Source organism: Netta rufina (assembly GCF_964035555.1).
Source record: "Netta rufina genome assembly, chromosome: 1".
Classification (NCBI taxonomy): domain Eukaryota; kingdom Metazoa; phylum Chordata; class Aves; order Anseriformes; family Anatidae; genus Netta; species Netta rufina.
In genome coordinates, this window is record NC_140123.1 from 139,258,680 (window position 1) to 139,283,341 (window position 24,662).

Below are 24,662 nucleotides of genomic sequence, written 5' to 3' on the forward strand. Positions count from 1 at the left end.
GATTTGATAGAAAGAACTGCAGCCCATGAATGATGTTGTTCGATTCTCAAAACTGCCATGTTTGTTTTACAAACTTTGTTTTACACTAAAAGAAATGCTCCACAGCAGAATGTTGGAGAGGACGTACTGTTATGAAGCTTTATGAGGAATAAGAGCTTGCTAATGGCAAAAAGCACTCACTGAAAACAGAAAATGGACAACCGTGGCAAGCAAGTTATCTTCCTAACTTTTAAAAGGAATGTCCATTTTAAACATTTCAGATAGGGACCCCTTATCTATAAGCATCTACTCACTTGAATAATCTTTTTCTATTTTTTTTTTTATTTTTTTTAAGCTGTTAGGGATTGGTATCAGATGCTTTCCATTCTTTAAAGCTACCTCCAGAACTTCACAAGCATGTATATAGCACCTATTGTACAAAACCCCAAGGGTAAGCACAAATAATTCTGAAGACCTGGAAGCATTTAATTGCTGTTTTATCAATATTATTTCAGGGGCATGGTATTGTCTGGGAGTGCAAAGAACCCAAATAAAAAGCTAATAAGAACTCAAATGAAAAACTAGTATAAAGAGCTTTTAAAGAAAGAAGAGGCTAAAACTATTTCAGGATTTGCATTGTGGTAATGGGTAGATACAAATAGCATGGAGGGTTTTAAATTCTGAGAGGGCCTGAAATTTGTGGGAAGTTGAAATGTGATATCCCTGGGTTCCTGTGTTACAAATAATATGCTACATTTTACGAAGGTGCATACAACTCAGGAGAGCTATAGTTATTAATCTTGCACCTGCTCAGCTGCATGTAGGGACAGGGAAGACAAACATTGTCCCATGACATTCACAACCTACAGAAAGTGAGTCCTTGTTTTGCTAAGGAACCATGACGGAGTTAAGTGAAGGTCCTAAAATGTATTACCATTTTATTTTATGGTTTAAGAGCAATATACTGCATGGAGAAGCAGGAAAAAAACGGCCACTATTTATGGAAGTTATTATTCTTTATTTTTTTTTCATAGACTTAAAAGACAGTAGAGGAAGACTGAATGATAAAACAGTAAAATCAACATCTGTTTTTATTATTGCTATTACATAATTTCTGTTTAAATTTGATTATTGTGTGTCCCCTTGTATTTCATTGGTCCTACCTTTCACACCTAGATAATTCTTTGCTCATGAAAAAATACTGCTCAATTCCTGCTAGGCTCCCAAAGTCAGTTTGCTGGAGTGAGGGATGCAGCACTTGTCTCTGAGTGTGCATGAGTATCTTTTTATGACTCTGCTCTCCTTTATTCTTTCCACAGCAAATAAGTCGGATTAAGAGAGCATATCTTGAATGATTGATGATAATTCTGAGCACTGCAACTAAATCTTGTGACTGCCTAGATTAGAAGTACTTATTAGCCTCATCAGCTTCCCTCATACCAATACTCCCACGCTGTTATTTGTCTTAAACAGTGAGATAGTCAAAAATAGTCAAAGGCCAGCCTGAGGGGGATTGGGGGAAGGGAACGAATAATTCCAACTATTAATCCTGGAAATTATCAGGAAACTTGGAAGAAAGTCACCACCCATACACACACTACTCATCACTGTTAGGGATCATTCACTCATTCTCTATTCTGCTGTACCAGTTCCTTTATGCATTGAACACACTAGCATTACCCTATCTACTTTTATTACATCCCAATTAAGTCCTCCATAGCATGTTCACAGTAGGAAACAGAAGACACGATCACACTATTTTGTTTATAATGGGATAGTCACAACAGATAAATACAAACATAGAATAATCACAGCCTCATCCAAATAAAACAAGATATTTGCAAAATAGACCCTGACCTTACTGTGGTTGGAGGTGAAACTTTGAAAGATAATGAAAATATTATAATTTCACCCACAGAGGCATAATGTAATCATTCTCCATATCTATTTGGAAAATTTGGTTTCTTCTCTGAACATGGCAAGGAAGTTGCCAATTAAACACATTTATTGTTTATCCGTTATAGGAATATTGTCAGGAGAAAAAAAAAAAAAAGAAAAAAAAAAAAAGAAAAGATATCTGAATCCTTTTGACATAGGCTAGTCTACTATTCTGGCCACAACAGAGCTGCATCTAATTCAAATCTCTGACAATACAAGGATTTAGATGTGTTTTTTGACGTTTTTTGTTTGTTTTAGACTGAAAGGGGATCTCTAACATCTCATTTTAATTACTTTTCCAGTCATTCCTATATTTATAAAGGTTCTGTGAACAACGAAAAGATGATGTCCTGGAAACTTCAGAAAAAAAAATCGCGACCTTATTTGTATTTTTTTGTATGGGTGTTGACAAGGCAGTAAAATTTTAGACCATTGTTTTCAAACTTACTATATGTGTTACTATAGATACTAACCTTCTTATACTTCCAAATGTCTGTGCATGACCTAAAAATTTTCCAAAATCTATGTGGAACATGTGTCCAGCATTTGTCAGCATTATGTTGTCATTGTGTCGGTCACAGATGCCCAGAATGAAGGTGACAACACACCAGCCCGCACAGGAATAAAAGAAATTCCTTATTGCCTAAATAAGAAAACAAAAACACTTATTAGAATTATGAAGAGACATAGCTGTTTGCAGTTCTAATAAGAAAAAATGTTTTTCTACAAATGCTAAGTATGTAGATAAAATTTAAACAGAGGACTGTTTTCAGTAATAAACAAAAAAAAAAAATACAGCAAATGCAAAGTTACAATGCAACAAAAATTTTGTGCATGAGGTTTTCAACTTGTGATTTACAGACACTTGGAATTCTGTGGAAAACTTCTACGGTGAAATGTACCTAAGAAAAGCAAGCTTCTTTTTGGAAACTGACCTTTTATGCTCGTTAGTCTGCATCTATAATGCAAAAGTAACTGTTTAGAAATATGATGTAAAACAATTAATTGGACAAATTTCATTGTAAAGAAAGTGGGTTATTTTACACAATTGGTTTGTACCTACATTGGTCTTTTATTTCCAGAACTCAACTACATTAAATCATAATTGATGAAGTCTCACAATATTCCAGCCCAAAGCATTCAGCCCCATTTAACAGAAAGGATCTTCTAATCTAAAAGGATTTTAGCATCTTCTAATCTGAATAGACTATAGGATCAAAACACGTTCCATGTGGAGAAACCCAAGACAATGTTTAAACTCCAAACCAGTCTATCTGTCCTGTTTATAACCTACTTCTCTGGCAAGCACTTTTACATAGTGGAAATGTGTATTTTCCTGCTTCATGTAAGTAGACTGGCTCATTCCGATTTATCCCATGAATCTCTTTACAGTACTACATTGTATCACTGCTCTTTCTCAAAAACATGCCTACAACAGACATAGAAAGAAGTACATGGTAAAGCTAATGATATGCTCACCAGACACTCATAGATGGATTTCAAGTTTTCTGCTTACTTCAGAGAGAAGTATTTAACAACTGTGGACTTTTCCTATTAGAAGAATATACCCAATTGCTGTCACAATACACACATTCAGCATTCTCTCTGAGGCGAGAGTTATTCTTGATTCAAATCATGACCAATCTTCTACCCCAAAGCGTAAGAAATGGGTCTTGTCTTTTTTTAATCTTACCTACTACAGTTTAAGAACTGTAAATGCAGTTCTTATTCAAAAGTCTTAATCTTACATGAATGTTAATGACAAAGTGATTCATTTATATAGAAACCAAAAAAAATCTTAAATTGTGGGCATTATATTTTTGGACAAAACCTACATTAGACAACATAAATAATTATTTAGTCATTCAGGATTTCCATGCAGACACAGGGTGCCACCTGCAATGGCTGATACAGGTGACAGCTCTGTGGAAGACATAGGCCATAGCATGAGACTTGTGAATTTTATGTCTAACTGTACTACTTACCCGCTTAGATGACCTTGGATAAAACACCTAAGCTTACTGTGATTCTGTTCACCCAACTGTAAAATGAGGATATTAAAGCTTATTCTGCATAAGCTTTTTGAGCACCTTAAACACAGTATTATATGAATCAAAAAAAATAATTACTAAGTAAAAGAGAAAAGTTCATTCATCAGCAAATGCAAGGTGAATGTATAGTAGCAATTTTATGCATGTCCTATGCAATTAGAGCTGACTTTTTTTTTATACATTCAAGAAATCAAATGAAAATAGCTAGAAATTGGTTTTAGAATATTCTACTTTAATGGTACTTTCTACAAACGGTAGCAACAGCAACAAATCCATTTTTCAGTGAGTTACTAATAGCTATCTCAATTTTCAATTGAAAAGTTGGCTGCACATCTACCATAATAGTGTAAATTTACAAACCTGTAAAAAAAAAATAATTCTTTGAGCCAACAAAGAATGAATAGAAACAGTTCCTTTCAAAGGGAAACCTCTGCTTCTATAAATAAAATTTTAAATTTCTTGGCTCATGCATAATGCCTGGTTTCATAAAAACAGATGTATTACATGGGATCCCACAATGCGATGTGAAAAGCATGATCTTATGTATCATGTGACTAGGAAGCTTCCATAAAATAGCTTTCTAAAACTGTGGATATTGACATGGACATTTCCAAATACAGGAAATTCACTAAGACTTTGCATGGTTAATATAAAATAAAATGTTTAGAGAGCTGGACCTAAAAAAATATTTTGGAGCTCAAAATTTAATTTCTACATCAGCTTCTCTTAACTAGTATATTTCAAAATATCACTATGATACATTATTATAGAAAATGTGGTATAATGCACCTGATCCAGAGCAATATCTCTTTATAAAGAGAATGTCAATTTAAGCCACTTCCCTGCTTTCTACATGTATGCATGTGACTTGCTTGTCCTGAATGTGAGTCACTTATTTTTGCTGCTTACTGTTGTTATGGTTTTTTCTTTTCCATGGTAAAGGATGAAAAGTATAATAAGGTTCATTACGATGTTACCTCTTGGTAACTTGATTCCAGCTGATGGTGATGACGGAACCATTTTTTAATTGTGTTTTCTTTCAATGGTCCTATCAGTCCAGATTCCCTGTGGATTTTGGCTAGTGTGGTAGCATCTGGCACCATCTGTACCAATCCTGGTCAGATACAAAAGAGATCACATGAGAAGCCCATAACTTTAAAAAGATATGATAACCATTAATGCATTTGCATATTTTTGGATCATCCTATGCAGAAAAAATGCATGCTTAGAAGCTTATGAAATAATGAATATAAATAAAATTCCAATCTATCCTCTTCATTCTTTTTTTTTTGTTTTAGGAAACAAAAAACAAAGGTCAGTGAAAAGTAGCAGTTCCACAAACAACAAATATAAACACTAATACCAATATTGTGTACATAACTGCCTCAAGGTACCAACAAGGCCAACAATTTAACAAGTTTCAAAATGGGTAGAATATGTATACAAACAACAAAAATCTATTAAAAAAATCAGATCAGATATTTACTGTGAAATACGAAGTTATTTCATATGTGCTTATTGTCAAAAATGCTGCAGACTGTTCTCTGCAGTATATTAGACTGATCACAGTTGGGATACAGGATACTAGACAGTGCAGAAATTAGTCAGGTCCAAGGTGACATGTAACAGGTCTTTGAAATGTACAGAGAAGCCAAGCATTTTGCAATGCTTCATTTGAATCCTATACCTCTACTGCATGTACTCATTCCTCTTTTGGAACCAAGACCTGGCTTGACAGACTTGTCACTGTACCTGTGTGTGGTTCTCTGGCACCTTACCCTGAAACTCTGCATTACAGGAAGAACTTCTAGAGATTTTAGTCGGTGACAGGCTCCCCTACAATACCATGCCTGGAAAGTGGCATCCTACCAGTTCTTTAACTGCTTTTCACATTTCTGTGTCTGCTTGAGACTCAAGTGATTTCTGTGTTCCCATGACTACACAATTGCCATCTTCTATCCCCCTGGTGTGGAAAATGTGGCCCATGGAGCAAGGTGATAGCCCAAGATATGGAAGACCTGTGTATACGTATGAACTTTAGCACATGCCCTGTAGTACCACAGGCATGTCATTTGATCCTTAACCATCAACAGTAAATCAGTTATATTAACACTATTGTAATTCATAAGGAAAGACATTGTGAGGGGAGTCACTGGGAGATTTTCTGCTACTATGGTGCTGAAAGGAAGAGACCATCAGACAGAATATTATTTGCAGATGTTCCCTGTATCTTTCTTAGTAAAATCAAATTAACTGCTCATATATCAAAGAGACTATAATATGTTCAGAATTAATATTCTTTGTGTCATTTGTGTTTGAAGAAGAAGCCTTCAGGCTTTGACTCCCATCTTTACAAAGAAGGGAGGAGTCTTTTTCAGGTCACCTTAACCACCTGCCACGTGCATGAGGTCATCTATACTTATTCCTAGGGTCCCTTTAGATCACTCACACTCTCTCATTTTCTCTGTCTCATCATAAAAAAAAAAAAAATCATTTTATATTATTATATTAATATAAATATTTACATAAATATATTAATATATTATTATTTTATATAAAATATATTAAATATAATATTTTAAACATTTATTATTATTGGTAGTTTTTGTACAGAAGGTAATCTCAATATTTCAGTCTTCTTTTTGTGCAAGGATTATTTTCAGTAAAACATTTGGAGAGTCTGTGAAAAATAGTAAGCTTATTGCTGTAGGTAAGTTTTTTTTTAGCAAGCAATTGGCTTCCCTGCTACAGCTCTGCTCTAACAACCATAAAGGAGAGAAATAAAGCTTTCAGATGAGTCAGGCTTGCCCTAAGCAGCATTAATCGCAAGAGTAATATTTCAAATTCAACATTGCAAAGCTGTCATCACTTGTCTACAGGTACCTTCTGTAGCCACATGTTTCTAGGTTCATTTAAGCATCTACGTAGGATCACACAGGATTAAAACTTTAGTAGGTATGGACAATTTTCTCTAAGACCCTCTTTATGTGTGAAGTTACTTTTAAGAATGTGGTGCAAGCTGCTGATGTTGAAACTTGTGGAAAACTCTAGAATACAAAATTCATTGAGTTTGGAGAGCAATGAACATTCTGGATTATGTAGGTGTGAAATTTAGGGCCTGAGTAACCAAAGTTATCAGCTTTTTTTTTTTTTTTTTTTTTTTTGGGGGGGAGGGGGGAGTGAGGGGGTGGAAGTGGCAGATAAACAGGACACCCGTGAAAATAAAAGTTAAAGGGAGGATATTTTGTATTGCTATTTACATAAGATATGAATAATGCGATAGGGGTAATATTTGTAATCTAAAACTGACCTTGGTCTTTTCCTGTGGACAAACACTTATAAATTATCATTTGCATATCCAGTCCCTCTTGGAGCCAAATGTTGTCCATCAGTCGAATAATTTGCAGAACCAGCATATCTTGACGTAGATCATCGCCTATCTGTTAAAATAGCACAAGAAATCCAAGCTTCTCCTTCAATACCACACAGACATAACTTTGTATTTTATTTGGACTTTTTCCCACACCAAAATAGCTACATTCATTTTGCAGTAAAAGCCTCTTATTTTTCTTCAAAGTTGCTACTTATCTTTCTGTGTCAGGAAGAGGACTGAGTAGATGGCACACGTAGGCAGCAACAGTTTTGGCAGCCATAGAAATAGTAGCAAATGCTCTCTGATTAACTGCAGCCTTTCTGCTTATTTTTCATATGCGATTATTAGAGTTTGAAAACTTAATCTGGAGGTAGGATCCTAATTTAGCTATGTTTTAAAGTCTACCTAATGCTAGATCCCTTTTCTCAAATGACAGCATTTGACCTAATGTTAAGCTTCACAACTTAGAGCTTGAAGTAGACTGAAGAGGAATCTTATCATCAATTTATATTTTATCCATGACATGATTCATATTCAGTTTCAAACAGTAATGCAGTGCTGACTACTCTTCTCAAGGAGTCTGTTAAACAGTAATCTTAGTGAAATGGGGTTGTAATTGTAGCCATGAGAGGTAATGAAGAGACTATCTTCAACTGTGGCTGCGTAAATAGCCTGTGAAAACAAGTCCTGTTTTGTTTTTTGTTTGTTTGTTTGTTTGTTTTTTGCCTCCCCACCACCCCCACTCCCATCTAAAAGACATGTGCATGTGACTTTTATTATGTTTTGCACTTTTGTTATGTTCTTTTTACATAAGCATTCCAATATACAGACATTTACCGCCATTAAATGAGGGGTAGAGGAAACAAACTTATCTTTGAAAATAATAATAATAAAAAATCTGTTTCTTTCATCTGAAGGTAATCTTGACTCCAAGTAATTCTTCTCAGAACCTAGACCTGAGAAAAATCTTAGCCTCTCCACTTACCTGTTCTCCTACCCTCACATACACAGCAGACAATTTAGTATAATAACAGTGCTTATTATTTTATCTATGCATTATCCACCATGAATGAACAATTGAACTACAGTTCAAATAAAAGATACTTTAATACAAGGCGTTGCTGTCAGGAAACGATGACGTCAATGACACTGCTCCTACAGCAACTGGACAATTGGTAGTTCTGGAACATTACCAGGCAGGGGAAATGCTGTCTAGGTAGAACTAGCACAAATGTTTAAATGCTTCATTGGGAAGGATTTGCTCAAGTAAGAAGGAACCTTCCTATTTAACATTGAGTCTCAGGTAAAATAGTACAAGAAGCAGCTTTCTGAATGTTCAGAAAACAAAACATTGCTAGTCTCCCCCTATCATGCCTAGAGACTATGCTTCTAATTCCTGAGAATCATAACTGCTCTGAAAGTCAATTTCATTCTGGACAGCCTGCATGTTTTTTATTAAATTTATTTTTATCAATTTTTAGGCTTCTGGTTTGGAACATGACACTGCAAAATATCTAGGAATAATGTCTTTGGCAACATGAACCACTTTGTATCCATCAGACATTTTATGATCTTCAGTGTTCTTCATCTAAAAACAACATCCATTGTTAGGGAACACTTTTACTCTTTTGAAAGAGAAGCAATTTTAGATTGCACATATTGTCTTTTGCTGATGGAGAAGCACTGTCCTGAGCTCTGAAGCTCTGAAAGTGACTATTGGAAGATAAACTAGAGGAACTCTGGATTAATTACTCCGACTAACTCTACTAAAACAGAGCTCCTCTGCTGTTCTCATCATCCCCATTCCTCAGCCCATTATCCCACACTCTCTGATAGGATTGGAATTAGATTCTGTCCAGCAAACTCTGTCTTTAACACTATAGTATTTTGATTTTTGGGAGTTGGACAAGGTTACAGGATTCAATCATACTGAATAATCCCTTCTCTGATTTTGGTGTGGTAAATAAACTAATATAAACTTAATATTTTAACCTGGTTTTCTCCATTAAGGAAAAATAAATGCAAGAAGTCATTTGATTATCTACTGATCAAATGTTGAGTACTGGAGTGCATTTTCTGTTCATATTCCAATGAAAGTCCTCGTGTCAAAAATAGTGTGAAAAGTGAACAACAGAGCCAAATCAAACATTATCAGTCTCCAGATTTAAAATATTAATCAGCTGGATTTCAAATCAACCTTTTACATACAAAAGGAAGTGAGGATTAGAGGAATAACTTACCTTAAAAATAATATTGATGTTTCCACTTGGAGTATTTGCATTGATGAAGGAAATTTTTAATGGAAAAGCATTGGATGTAAAATATGAGCATGACTTCAGGGAAAAAAAGGTGAGAGAGGACAACCGAGTCACATATGAAAAACTTGAGGTTAATATAATAACTCCAAAAAAAGATATCATCTTTAAATGCTTCTCAGTATCTCTAATAACAAAAATAAATAATTACTAATATTATTGGCTATTTTGTTGGTTCAGGAAAACAAAAAAACTTCTTTATCCACTGGCAATTTGTTCCACTCCATAATCAGATAATATGAATGGATGATATTTTACATACTGTTTTTTATTTTAATGCAGTCCTATTAATGCTAACATTTGGCTGGGATTTAGTGGACAAAAATACATATGACTTATCTAATCAGAATCTGCAATGCATTGAAAAATCTTTAGTCCTTTTTTTATTAATATTTTTCTGCAAAGGAATTACAAGGTCATACAATCTTTACGGAAACAAACAACCTGTTAATTCCAGTGGTCACCTAAGTCTGGATGAGGATACGGGAAATTCTGAAAATCCCAACCTATTTTATGTGGAATTTATCTTAATTAAACATAAACTCTGACCTTTCATTCCCTGTAGCTCCTTCCACCTGAAGATCTGAAAGGCCTTTAAAAAGCATTAATGAGCCAAAAACTGAAAATCCTGTGTGTTAGGCTAGTATTATTATCATCATTATAAAAAGGGGAGAAAAACCAACAACACAACCAAAGACAATGGTAAATTAATGGTTTGGTTTCTAGAGATAATGAGCACCCCACAGCAGCTACTGCTATGCTTACTTGATGGAGAACAATGGAGGCTAATTTGAACAAAAACACTACTAGACACAGCTGTCTATTCCTTTCCAACTAAATATTTCAAAGCATGGTACACACATTCAAATATCATCTTAGCCACACCATACTATTGCAACTGCTGCTATAGCTATTATCAATGATGAAATCTTGACCCCCTATGGAATTTTGACAATTGAAATGTCTGAATCTGTACTTGAAAGTTTACCGTGATATAATGCATTAGTGATAAAGCTGGGCTGCTAGTAAAATCAATAGATATAAAAAATTATTAAATTTGAGGTTACTATAAGCATTTAAAATGTTAGTTTGCATGCTTGTACTGATAAGTCAAGAAGATGCAGATATTTATAGAATGGCTTAAAATGATGTAAGAAAAAGGAAAAAATATATCTTTTCAGATACTTATATTTAAACAATTTGTATATATCCAGCCAAGCTTGTGCTGTATAAATAGCATGATTGTATGCTGAGATATCTTCCCATTAGTCAATATTTCCAAAAAGCCTGAAAGCAGTGAGAAGCAGCAGGCTTCAAATTCTTCTGACTTACATCATCCACAGTTGGCCCAAACCTGCGGGTGCTGGAAGACCTCTGTTCTCTGAGAGATCAAGGCTGAATAGCAATTACTTGGAGAATCACAGGTCAAAGACAATTGAAGGGATCAGCACCTTTTTAGAATCAGGTCCACTGTGGATAATGAGCCAGAGAACAAAAATAGAGCACAAATTGCTGTAATTAGGAACCTATAACCGATAATATATACAAGTCTTCAGGTTTGTTTTTCCTTGCTGCTGGATACCTTTTTCTTTTCCAGAGCTGGAACAGCTTATTTCTAGCATAATATTGATTATGAAAACATCCTAAACAATGAATAACTGAGTCTTAGCACTGTGGTCAAAGTCAAGTAATGCTAAACAGCATTAAGGTTTCCTTTATTTACAAGTCACTTTTTATAGGAGTCATAGACGCATGTGACTTACTCTAAATATTTAATATTTTAGCAATTCTCAGTCATGTGCCTGGTCTTACTGAAGCAAAAAGAGCTAGGTCTAGATCTTTAGCAGTTCCCATCTGTGACAGGGAAGAATTTTAGATGAGAAAAAAACTGCCACTAGGAGCTACATGGATAGAATAGAAACCAAGTCTCAGTTTCAGGGAAGGCAAGTGCCATTGGCAATCCCAATGCCACAGCAGGGCAGCAGAGCTGGGAGCAAGCTGCTGAGAGTTTGAAGTATGTGCTGCTGCTGCATGACATGAGATTTACAAGCAACACCTACCCCAGCAGTTTCCTGCACCTCTATCTCCAACAAAGGCCCCTGGTTTCAAGGGGATTAGGCTAGATGTCAGTTTACCAGATGACTCATGCTAAATACCAGTAGGATTATTTCCCAGTCAATGCATCAATTTATTCCCTCTCCCCCTTTATATTAAAAAAAAAAAAAAAGGAAGTAATTCATCATATGAACTAAACTTACATCTGCTTCTATGCCTTGCACAACAAGTGCAGGATTCAGGGGAAGTCGACAAACCTTTACCTCCTGGAAGAACTGCTGAAGTCTGCTGAGTTCCATCTTTAACACCTCCTGCAACATGTGAATCATTATGGCAGCATGAAAGAATATAACACAAGTTTTTAAACTGTCTACTGTCTTGTTATATTTTAATTAAACATAACATTTTAATTAAAACTTACACAAGCAGATATTGATATCACAAGGAGGAGTGGTTTTAAACTAAAAGATGGGAGATTTAGATTAGATGTTAGGAGGAAATGCTTCACTCAGAGGGTGGTGAAGCCCTGGAGCAGGTTGCCCAGAGAAGCTGTGGATGCCCCATCCCTGGAAGTGTTCAAGGCTGGCTTGGAGCCCTGGGCAACCTGATCTAGTGGGTGGCATCCCTACCCATGGCAGGAGGGTTGGAACCAGATGATCTCTGAGGACCCTTCCAACCTGAGCTGTTCTATGATTCTGATTTCAATTCTGATTCCAATTCCAATTTCTAGTACACGGAACTAATAGTATCCATGTAATCTTATAACAGCTAATAAGGTTACACTGAGGTACAGTTATTAAAAATAAAAACTGTAATTTTATTTCACCTTAATGCTTTTACTACCTAGGTGCTCTACCAGTCCATGCTGTTATGTAGGTTCAGATTCAGAGCCCTTTACTAGGGTATCCACCAGTGCTGCTGCACCTCATGTATTTTTTTGCCTTTTTGGACTTTACAATTTGTTGCCTGAACACTGTGATCTCCCTCACATAACAGTAGGTGTGTTAACTGCAAGTGTCACAGCAACCACTACAGCCTTGAGATTAATCTTTATCATTTGAAATATACATCAGTAATGTATAATGCATCACTACTATTTATATTTCTTTACATGAATTTTTCCCTTTGCAAATAGGTATTTTTTCTTTTTACTTCCATGTTTGCTTTTCTGCTTTTAGTAGCAATACAGAGTATTCTGAAAAATCCTTTGAAAATCTTTGAATCCTTAACAAGGCAATAAGAATTCATAACTTTCATGATAACTAGCAGTGGCAGGAATATTTTTATCTGGCTTTCTGGTTGCCTCACTAAGATCTCAGCAAGAAAGTGTTTTACACATCAGGTATGTAACAACAGCTGTTTTAGAAAATTAACACATTTCAATTGGAAATGTACCTATGCAATATGAAAACTGTACCCACTGTAGAAGACTACAAGCCTTCTACTGACAAGAATTCTGGTGTATTTGAGATATTAAGTACAGGCCACTTTGATTGTCACCTTTAAGAAATAAGAATGTTCAATGTCTCAATGACAACTTTCAGCAAAGTTTTCAAAAAACACTGCACCTCCACAGGAGACATATTTTGGGATGAGATGTTGAACGTGAGCCCTTTCAGTTCAAAGTTACCCAGGTTTGTTGTCATTGTTTCTGACCTCATCCAAATCTAGGAAACTATGGATGAAAGAATTTAAATGGTTTAAAGGAACTGTTGATCTCTAGAGCATTAATGGTAAGAGCATGCCCATTAAAAATGTGTATTATCCTTGTTTTTATACCTGTCCAAAATTTTAAAAATTTTAGTCAAATCTTAGGTTTATCTAAATAAAGGGCACTATAGGCAAGAGGTGCCACTTTGGAAAAAGTAAAATTACCTTGAAAAACTTAGATAGAAGGGGAATTTTTTTATTATTATTTGTATTTCGTATAACAAACCTTTCTTTTCTGGTCACTGGCAGCTTTTACTTTTTCAGCAATGTCTTCCAAAATTCTAAGAAGTTTCCCCTCCTTAGAAAACTCATTGTTCAGGGCTTTTCCAGCAGAGAATTGGAAAGCAGCCAGTAGTTTCCGATACCAGATTTTGAAATGAACTTCATTCTGTGCATTCTTCAACAGCCTGAAGGGAGGAGGAGGAAAAAAAAAACCACAAATGAAATCTGTGTATCTAAAACTGATTTTTATTTTATATCACTTCTAGCAGGAACAATAAATGCACTCCAGACTAATCTGTATTTGGTGACTTTGTGCAGCTTAGCAACAGAGAATGAAAAAAAAAAAAGTTTATTTGTTGGCAGTACTCAGATCCCAGAACTAATGAGATTTCAAATGTTTTGAATCAATAGGAACCTGCCATTTCTTATTGTCTATACTGCAGTGCTTATATTGCTCCTCTTTTCTGCAAGGAAATTTTACAAAGTGAAAACATTTTTTTTTGTTTGTTTGTATTTTTGAAGTCCAGTTTTAAGTGTATATTCCTAACTTTTTTTTTTTTTTTTCCTTCGGCCAATACACTTACACAATCAAAGATATCTTTCAGCAAGGAGGTGCATTTAAAGACCATTTTAGTTTCAGCAGTATCATCAGTTCCAGAAGCTTTCACTATTTTAAGTTGAGGAGACATTTCTGAAACTGGAAATACTTCTGATAAGAGTGAAATGAGACCACTTTATTCCTTTTTTTTACTGATATGTGTTGGTCTAGAGTAAAAATCCAGCTTTGAGTTTTACTGAAGTTTGTCAAAGCTTTGGAAGTGGAGTTATTCCCTAAATAAAAGTCAGATGTAAAACCAAAAACATACTTATTTTTCCATAGATTTACCATGCAGTACTCTCTAATTATAAGTTCATTTGGGCCAGTAAAGCTGTGGGGTTTAGGTTTTCGTAGTTAATTTAATTGATCACTGGGGATTTTTTTCTTGATGAGGTCCAGAGTTTTTGTACACCTTTAATTTATTTTTGTAAGCATAGATAGAATCACCAACTTCATATTGCCACTAACATCTTGCCCATTACCTGGGATTTTCTTTCCCTAAGGGACTGATGGACTGCTGTTCATTGTTGTTGCTGTTGTTTGTTTGTATTTCTGAACATCCCTCCCTACAACTTCAATCTTAAGAAATTAATTGAATCCAAACCTTAAATTTCTTATAAATGCCTGAATTTTAATGCAGTTTCTCTTAGCCGATGAGGTTACTCAAACCTAACAAATAATTCTAGTTTTCACAGGACAGAAATTAGAGAAGTTGACTTTATAGCACATCACATCTGACTATGTCACGTAACAAAAAGTAGGCACATGATATATCAAGCACTGATATTTAAAGGTAAAAAAATATAATGACGATAGACTCTGACTTCTACAAATCATTTATAAGGCATTAAAATATGATGACGACAGCTCATCCATCTTTTGGTAATGAGGGATTCCTATCACCTTTCATAAGGCAATGATCATTCTGGGTCCTCTTTTCCTATATAACTCAGTGCAGAATATTATCACCTACTGGTCTCTGAAAAGCATTTCCTGTTACGCAGAAACTGTGAATGTCTAAGGGTTTGGTAAGTACTGAAAATCTCAAAAGTATGCGTGGTGTTTCTGTCAGAAAAGCCTACACATGAAAGTGAAGATGTATGAGAAGTTTATCAACAGCACTCTCCAGGGGAGATTAAATGACATTTCTTTCTGTAGTTTGGTAAAAATAGATAATTACTTTTTGAATCATCAAAAAAATAAAATAAAATTGTCTTTGCAGTGCCTGGTGGAAGGGAAACCCCAGCACAGAGACAGCTGTCATACCCTGAACCCTCCACATACAAAATATAGCTGAGAGCACAATCATATATGGTGGCTGATAAACTAATTCCTCCAGATTTCTAGAGCATTAAGACCAAGTTTCCACAGAATTCTTTTGTGTTTTTGCTTAAATGTAGATAGATACCTTGTGCCATTTTAGCTACCTTAGAAAATCCCATTTGTCCTCCAGTTGCTGCCTTGGAAAGGCATGGGTACACTGGAGGCAATATCTCATATGTGCCAAACCCATGCAGATGTCTCAGACACCCTATGCTGTGTAAAATGGCCTAAATTTGGGCTACTGAATCCCACTCTGTAGTGGCCTTTTTAGCTCAGCTGTAGGCAGATAAAGTGATTTAAAATAAAAACATACTCTGTCCATTTCAACTGCAAGTCAGGAGCATGCTTGGTGATTATTTTGTGAAGAAAAACATTACTGGTTCACTCCAAACTATCAAACAGGCAGGAATTTTAGTTTACTGAAGCAGAGCCCAGCTTAGCCTCAGTCTAGATAAACAGCTTGCATTTCCCTTGGAGCACAGGCAGAATGAATTTGTTCATTTCTGCCCCACAAAAACAAATGCAGGCGGACCTAAAAAAAGACTGTATCACCATGATCTATATTTTGAGTTGGCCAGATTACACCAGTGCAAAATCTCTGTACACAATACACTTGCATACTGAATCAGCTCCTGAACATTTAAGTCACATTCGTTCACCTAGTCCATTTTTCACAGTACATATTTATAGAATCCAGAGACACTACCTTTTCATGTTTGAGATATCCCTTTTATCCTCTCAGATATACAGAACACTAAAATGACTTTTATTTCCCTAAAATGAAAGAATTTCACATATAGGAAGCAAAACAGCAAAAGCAAAACGCTTTCCTATTTTAAACAGAGCTACTTACTCCTCACAGAAGGTGGAACAACCTAGCAGATCCTTTTTTTTTTTTTTTTTAATTATTATTCTTACAGCTAATCATTCACATAAAATAAGCTTGGATGAATTTTCGTACATACACATGATTTATAAATGTATTTTCAACCTGAGGGAAGACTATAAGCCAGATTCAGATAGCTTGTGCAAAAGGTGTACATGAGGACAGAGGATGGATAGAGACCGAATCCTGTCAGATGAGCTTCTCGAGCTCAAGCCATGTGGGAAGTTGAAGCAGCCATAGTGATCTCTGTTAAAATCCACTTCCTGCCAGCTGCAGTCTGACACACACTCTGCAGGCTGAACCCACATGGCAGCTTTTGACAGTCCACGTGCTTCCGCAGCAACCTCATGAGGGACTTGGCCTCAGTACTCTGCACTCAAAGTACGTCTGGTGACTACAGTACAGGCAGGTCAACTCCCTTCTGCCTGCCCATTATGGTAGGTACTCTTTTAAAAGCATGTAGACCTCAATTTGTAAAATGATTTGAATTAAGTGGGTCTGACTTTTATATCCATTTCATAAAAGTAAGTCCCAAGGAGGATACGAAGGCCAGCTGTTAATGTGATGACTCATTATAGGCTTTGCTTAAATGTTTACTCAACAACTGAACAAATATGCAGTTGTAATTCTGTCGTCCCAGTTTTCTGGCCCACACATCTTCACCCTGTCATTGCAAAAGCTCAGCACAGATAGGGAAGTCTGCAACTTCTGAGGTCACAGGATGGAGAAATACTCACGACAGTAATGAAATTTTCTAGTTAGGACTTGACGCCTAGCTGTGACAGAGGAAGACTACATCAGAATGATTTAAAACTCAAGGCTGCCAATAAGGAAATAGGTAAAGCTTTTATTCTTTTTATTTTCTTTTTTTTCATGACAATTTTCACAGCATTCTGCAATACAGAACTCAATATAAAATCCTGCTTTATGCCAGGCCTAGACATAGGATCTTGCTCCTAACAGCAGAGAAACAACCCTCACTCTTCAGGGTTCTGACTTGAGACAAGTGCCTTTGCTCTCACCAAGGCCAGGGGAATTCTGATGTATTGTCCAGAGGCCACTTTCTGGGAAACAGCATAATGGGTCTGGAAACAAAATGATGCTGACTTGAGAGCTAGCAATGAAGCCATCTAGACTGCCTACATTTAGCAGCAGTCAGAGGGTCCTGGGGTGCCCTGAGAGTTGCCCCTAACATTGTCCCGCAACCAACCGCTTCTCTTCCTCTCTGCATTCACCCATTCCACACCTGCAAGGTGGCTCAACCCCCCTTTTATGGCACCTGAAACTGCAGAATTATGTATTTGTGTTTTCCAGGAAGAGAAAATCAGGAGTGCTGGAGAGATTTTTGCCACAGGGCAGAAAGGAAGGTGGGACTGAATCATGCTGAGTTGACTCCTGTGACAGAGAAGGAGAAATAATGCTACAACCAGCAGTTATGAAGAAAAGAGAAATGAAAAATAAAAATAATGAAAAAAATAAGAATTAATAAAAAGTAGGGAAAGGAATAGGATGTTGTGGATCTTATCGTCAAAACGGGTTAGCTGGCCACATTCTCCTATTCTGCTGTGGGGAAAGGGGAAAGCTGGTGCCCTAATGGCTTTGCAGAAAACACAGACTGCTCTCTGGATTGGAGCTGGCAGACAAGTGAAAGAGCTCAGGCAACTCTGCTGCTTGAACATCTAGTCCTTGTCTCCTTCAGAAATAGGAGGATGATGAACCAGAGAGCAATGCATGACAGGACAGATTAGCTTGCAGACCATTAGGGCACACTGTAGCAAGAGAAACACAAGATGCAGTGTCAAAGCTGGAGTATTGATTCTTGTTAATTCATGTTTCCAAGTGGTGTCTGGTATTACTACACAAAAGCTGTACTCTCCAGCACACACACTGCTCAGACTTTGCTCAAGGTGTTTTGAATTCAGAGAGACGCCATGAAAATGAGGTTCCTTAGGGTTTCATGGGCCGTGCTGAGGCCCTTATTGTCATTGGCCAACTTGTGGTAGACTTGACCAAGGAAGGCAATATGCTTTATTGTGGAAGTATATTTTATGATTTTTTTCTGTTTCACTTGGCAGGAGGCAGGACAATCCACAGAGGGAGAGAACATTAGTACAAGACTTTGCTCATTATAGCAATAGTTATTTTAAAATGTTTCTCTGCAGCCCTTTGAATCAAAGACTAGCACACAAACTTTCTCCACAGATGCACAACTTCCATGTCTAAGGTTTGCCATCCAACATGATTTTCATTAGACATCTTGCAATATTCCTAAATTCTCCTTACTGCTTTGTAGTGACATACAGGAATGGACCACACCTGCAGCATTTGAAGGATTTAATTTTTATATGCTTGAGCACATTTTACAGTTCATGCTCTTAAACAGGAGAGTAAATAAAAAGGTAGTTTACCAGAGGGGTTGAGCTTAAATCCCACTGCAAGTTACTCACAGACACGAGGATGAGAGAAAAAAGTAAAATGTGCAGTTGAAATTTAGTACCTCCATCAAGCCAGCGATGAGCCATAAGGATGACTAGACAATTGCTGCTATTAATTACCCAGTTGCAAACAAGATCTTTTCTTAGTTTTCTTATTTATCTCCCCAAGATTATATTGCACAAGGTTTTTACTTCCCTACTAGTGATAACAGTAATAGTTCCTTTGATAGGGATATCAACATAGCAAATAGTACACAGACACTATGAATTCCAAATAATTCCAAATACCTTTAACAACTACCCATCATCCTCCATCCCCCTACTCCCACAACTCCCCTATTCCTCTGCAGTATACAGCTAAGTGTACTGAATTAATCTTTGTCACTTGCTAGCTGGTCCTCTCAGGCATGACTTCTTCAGAAACAGCCAAACTCTAAGGCAGCAGAATGCCAGGCTGGCAAATATGACTGTGTCTTTTCTGATGACTTTGCCAGTGTCTAGGACAGATGATTGAACTTGCTGATGCTCTGAGGAACTTGTCTGTAGGATGGCAGCTATTGCTTTAGAGGACAGAAAAGAACATTGCACATATTGCAATGTAATCTCTGTTCCCAACTGCATTCACATCTGTGAGACGCGCACTCCTTCACTGGACAGCAAAATTTGATTTCATTTACCTTGGTGGAAAGCCTTAAGGTGGCTCTGTTCTCATGGTCCTTTATTATATAACAGAAATATACAGGCTACCTCCACTGACTTCCTTTAAAAATAGATACAGAATAATACCTGTCTTTTCTAACTAACCTCACATTTTAAGAAGCTTTGATTTAGACACTACAAGTCAGAAAAGAAAAAAAACAGAAAACAACAGCACCATTCTGTGTATACCTATTGTGGTATGTAAATCAGCAAAGCTATAGATGTAAAAATGAACAACTGAGAAGCAAAAATGCCTAACATATTGAGAACAATGCAATTTATGCAAGGAAGGCTGGAGAGCAAAGTCAAGAAGGCAAAAGAGTTAATGTAAAACCAGGATGGAAGGGTCATAGCACTTCTCCCAAATGACCGTGGAACCACACATTTTCCATAGCTTTACAGAAGCACCTAACCTCTCATTGGTCATTCACTTGACTGGAAGGATCAAGATTGAAATCCCATTCACTCTCCCCTTCTTTGAACAAGTTACAAAGCCAGAAGAAAGGGGGAGTTTACGAGAGAGCTGGCAGAACACCAGCTCCTCTGCTGATCCTTCCTCCCTCCTTTGTTTTTATTCCAGAAAGATGAAAGATTACATTTTTTCAGGAGACTGAGTAAAGCATGGAGCCCTATTTTATCTGAGTCTTTCTAACCAAGTAAATCTTCCAGGATGGAAGAGCAGCATCTGTTTACAGGCTTGTAGCACCAGTCCACTTTTGGCTCTTCACACCTCTCACACAAGCAACCTACAAGTCAGTCTCACCAGCTGCTTCTGACATTACAAAATTGCTTTTGTGGACCAGTTTTTCAAAGCACTACCCTTGAATAGAAAGTATTTCTTCTTAAAGTGAAATTTTATTTCAAAAAGCTGGAAGACACATTTGGTTTTGTCTTTCCAACTCATTTTTTATAATATAAAAATGAACAGATGTCTAACTTGTCAGTCTCCCTTAAACAACAACAACAAAAAAGTGGCAGACATTATAAGATATGCTCCTTACACTTGAGAAATATTTCTATGGGAGCCAAGGGACTAGCTGCCTTTATCTGCTAATCTTCTCTCAAAGATCTTCATGAAAAACGAACAGAATTTGCATCCAGACAAATCACTTGATCCAGTAAATTCAATTGAGCATATTTCCCCTACTCCTGCTTTTCCCCTACTGCCTTAACTGTGGAATGCGTGTCCTGCTGACTCACAAAAAAAATTAGCAGATCAGTGAAAACAAAGGCTATGCTATGTGAGTAGGTTGCCAAATCCTGCTAAGGCTGCATAGCAGACCAGTGTTTTAGTTGATACATAATATAATTAGTTGCACACACTTCTGTATGGGGAAAATAAACTCCAGATAAAATTGGTTTTGTTTGAAGGAGAAAGAGCATTCACCTTCAAAATTAACCATATAAAGAATGAAAAGAATGAATAGGAGAGTATAATGGTGCACAGGTACCACTTATCACTACCAGATAGTAGATGCTACCATTGTCTAAGCTAGAAATGATTACTCTTAGAACATGTCTTCTGCAATTTGTTGAATGGACAAGTTAATGTCAATATATGTGCTACAAGAAATGTCTAGAAAAAAAGAAGTGGCAACAGTTTGTGTCTTTCTTTCTGATCTAGGGTATTAAAAAGAAAAAAAAGAGTATTTTTATTAAAGTTTTTTTTTTTTTTTTTTTTTTTTCTAGTCTGCTCCTCTGCTTTGAGTGGAGTCTGCAAGCACCAAAACCACTATATTTTAGTAACCCACTATCACGAAAACAAGTACCTCCAGCGTAACAGAATGAGTGGCTGTTCCCCACATCTGTATACAAAGCATCAATCTAAAACACTAGAGATGAGAATGCCTTCACCCTGAAGCATCATTAACACCGAAAATGACTTTTTTTAAGCTCAGGCTTGGAACTCTAGCTCTAACTGCTCTCTACTTTTAACAGAAAGAGTACCACTATCACAATAATGAGAATCAAAGAGAATGATTGGCCTTATTTTCCTAAAAGTGTGTTTGGAAAAAAAAAATAAATAAGAAAATACATTTAATATCTGCAAGAAGATTAGAAATGGGACATATTATTTTCCATTTAATGAGAAATACAGCATTTAAGTCTAGCACTAAATCTGAGAAGTCTGGTTCCATCTTTGCCAGCACCCTCTACATATGGCTAGGTATGTCCTTGTCTGCGCATGTTTCAAATTTGCATTTTTTCCTCTGAAAAAATGTGACATTATTGTCAGTTTGTCATGCAGTATCTTACTTACACCAGAACCAGCAGCTTGGGAGCTACAAATCAGGTATTGTTGTAATAGCTCAGAGTAAATTTGCAACAGAGAAACAAGCCACTCATTCCAGGCATTACAGAAATTGTATTCTTCCCAGTGGGTATATGCATTGGAAGCTTACAACAAGTGGGATTAGATGGGATAATCACCACTAAAATAAGCAGGCATAATGGCTTTAATGGAATGATGTCCAAATATGCCAGAAATTAACAAGATATATGAAAGTGACTAGGCTACTCTACCTTCAAACCATACAAATAAAATGCAAAATTAATCTAGATTCCATGGAATCACAGAAGGAGTTGCAAGGCATTGTACTGCAACTAAATTTAGGCCACAGTTATTATAGCAATACACAGAGGAGAATATGACAAATGTTTTTCTTCATGTTCCTATCATTTGGGTAGTTCATGTCTACCAAAATGGCTTTGGATAGCTTCTGTAGCTTCCTGTTAGCTTCACAGCTGGAACAACAACAACAAAAAACTTATAACACTATAAAACAAAATGTATGACACAGAAATAATTCTGTATGGCTCTACATGCAGTGGGCAGTCCAGATTTACTGCAAACTGCAGCGTTAAACCTGAGTTACACTGAAACATTTTGGTTAACTTCCCTTTAAAATGTTGTAAGCACTTTTTTTTTTTTTTTTAATACATACCAATACAGAAGTAGCTTCAGGGATGAAACTAAAATTGTCTTTCTACAAGGTCATTATGGCCTTTGGCTGCTCATATAAGGAGCGGTACCAGATTATAGTCATACATTCTAAACCAGATCTGTGCTTTATAATCCTAGAGCTTTCAAATTACTGTTCTTATGACTCACCTTGTGCATGGGGAAGGAGGTACTTTTGGTGGGTGTGGGAGGGGGAGAGATGGATAGGATAGGATAGGATAGGATAGGATAGGATAGGATAGGATAGGATAGGATAGGATAGGATAGGAAGAGAGTGACATAATTTTACAACAATTTGTCATTTCAAAAAATTTATTCTGCAGGGCAGAATGAGATTGGCTCTTAATTTTCCTATCCACTCTGCACTCACAAAAATTTCCTTTGTTTACCAATGTCTACATTCAAACTTGTTACCGTGCAAGTAGAGTCTTTCTCAGATTTTTACGTTATACTCAGATGTCAACAGCAGCAGAAGGATGGATGAGGTTTGATACAAGTACCTTGGGAGTTTACATAAGGCAGCATCACTTCTTGTTCTCTGGAAGAACCTGTCTGTAGATCCACTGTGTTTTAAGCACAGGTAATGCAGGTGCAAGAAGACCTAGGACCCTGATTCCACATTATTTCCTGTCTTGTCAGTCTCTCTGGGATCTTTGCTGTCATCTAGACGTCTCCACTGTAGCCAGTAGCACTGCTTACTTCTTTTCCTGATATCTAACAAAGGGTATATTTTCAGATCATAGCTTACACAGCAATAGGAAGGAATAATGAGCCTTCGGCAGGTATTGCTGTATGTGTTTCAGTAATGATGGCACCTTAATGTAATAACAAGATTGCAGAAATTTGTTTAAAGTATTCCTCTCATATCATATGTAGTGTGCTTTCTGTAAGATGTCAAGTCTTCTACTTCTGGCAATTTGCCATGCAGCATCTCATTAGAGAAGCCTACTGAAAAGTACAGCTTTAGTAGTCGGACTAATGCTGCACAACAACAAAGGATGTGTGGATCAGATGTGTCTATCACAGTAACTTGCTACCTCTGTGCATGTGTGTGTGTGACTTTGTCAAAAGAGTAACTCTGAGGGAACCTCCATACCTCAAATTAAATGGAGTCATATGGTCCTTTACACTTCAAAAATAACAAGAAAAACTCATTTGTTAGCAGGGAACAGAAGACAGTATCAGACTTTTCTATGGGCGAGTCTCAATAATACTTGTTCATCCTTTCATGATTATGACTCCTCTAAGGGAGGAGTCTCTTCAGACTGCATAAGTACTCTGCAGCCTTCCTCAAACTAGGTGATACATACCATGTTTCATTTAATTAAGGCAGAGGAGACCACAAGGACCAGCTCTTCTCAGCTCATTTCTGTCACTGGCAGGATGAAAGAACAAATATTCATATTGCAGATAACAGTGTTTCTGTTATCTTCATATCCCTTTCTCTCTAGGTCAGTGTTTCATCCTCTCTGGTCTACCTTGTCTTCCTCTTTCCTCAGTCTCTACTCATTTTACCCTCCCTGCTATATATAACAAGTTTCTTTTGCAAGGGTAGGAAAGAAGGGCAGAGCAGACAAGGAAATATCTTTGGATTTCTTTTTTTAAATACTGATCTGGCTCTGATCTTCCTTCCATTTCACCACTTTATTACCGCCAAATATTGGCTCTGTAAAACAAGAAGTGGGAATTTGAAGTTAAGCAGATACACCAGGGAAAGCTTGCTGTAAAATATTACCAAAAGAAAACTTTTTTTTTTTTTTTTAATTGGCCCAAGGATATTTTCCTAGTCGACAGCTGGCTTGGTTGCCAGGAAAAATAGAAGAACTGGAGGGCAAGCACAGTATGAAAGTGAGGCATAGACCTACATGGAATTAGGTTGGCTTAGTTCTATGCTTGCTGAAATTCATCTCTCATTACAGAAAGCCTGATGTTGTTTCATTGTTGGGTAGTAGATGTTAAGTTTCATCTAGGTTTACAGGTCCGTTTTAGGTCTACTGAGACATGTTCAACTGGGGGACCACACCTGAGTAACCATTTGAATAAGCTAAATTCCCTTTTAATAAACTCATAACTAAGAAAACATTATTTCTTGATCTTTTACAATCTCACGGTTAAA

At 36.6% G+C, this 24,662-nt stretch overlaps 1 protein-coding gene across 1 annotated transcript in view; it reads right to left on the reverse strand.

Annotated features, from left to right (window-relative positions):
* The window catches only part of PIK3C2G (phosphatidylinositol-4-phosphate 3-kinase catalytic subunit type 2 gamma), a gene marked incomplete at both ends in the record, with an annotated part of 213,796 nt that overhangs the window by 80,934 nt on the left and 108,200 nt on the right, over positions 1-24,662 (reverse strand). Inside the window, 6 exons of the mRNA XM_084302863.1 lie at positions 2,391-2,560; positions 4,946-5,082; positions 7,279-7,408; positions 9,582-9,674; positions 11,915-12,022; positions 13,648-13,828. Of these exons, the coding sequence (XP_084158989.1) occupies positions 2,391-2,560; positions 4,946-5,082; positions 7,279-7,408; positions 9,582-9,674; positions 11,915-12,022; positions 13,648-13,828 (819 nt within the window). The remainder of the gene's footprint in view (positions 1-2,390; positions 2,561-4,945; positions 5,083-7,278; positions 7,409-9,581; positions 9,675-11,914; positions 12,023-13,647; positions 13,829-24,662) is intronic.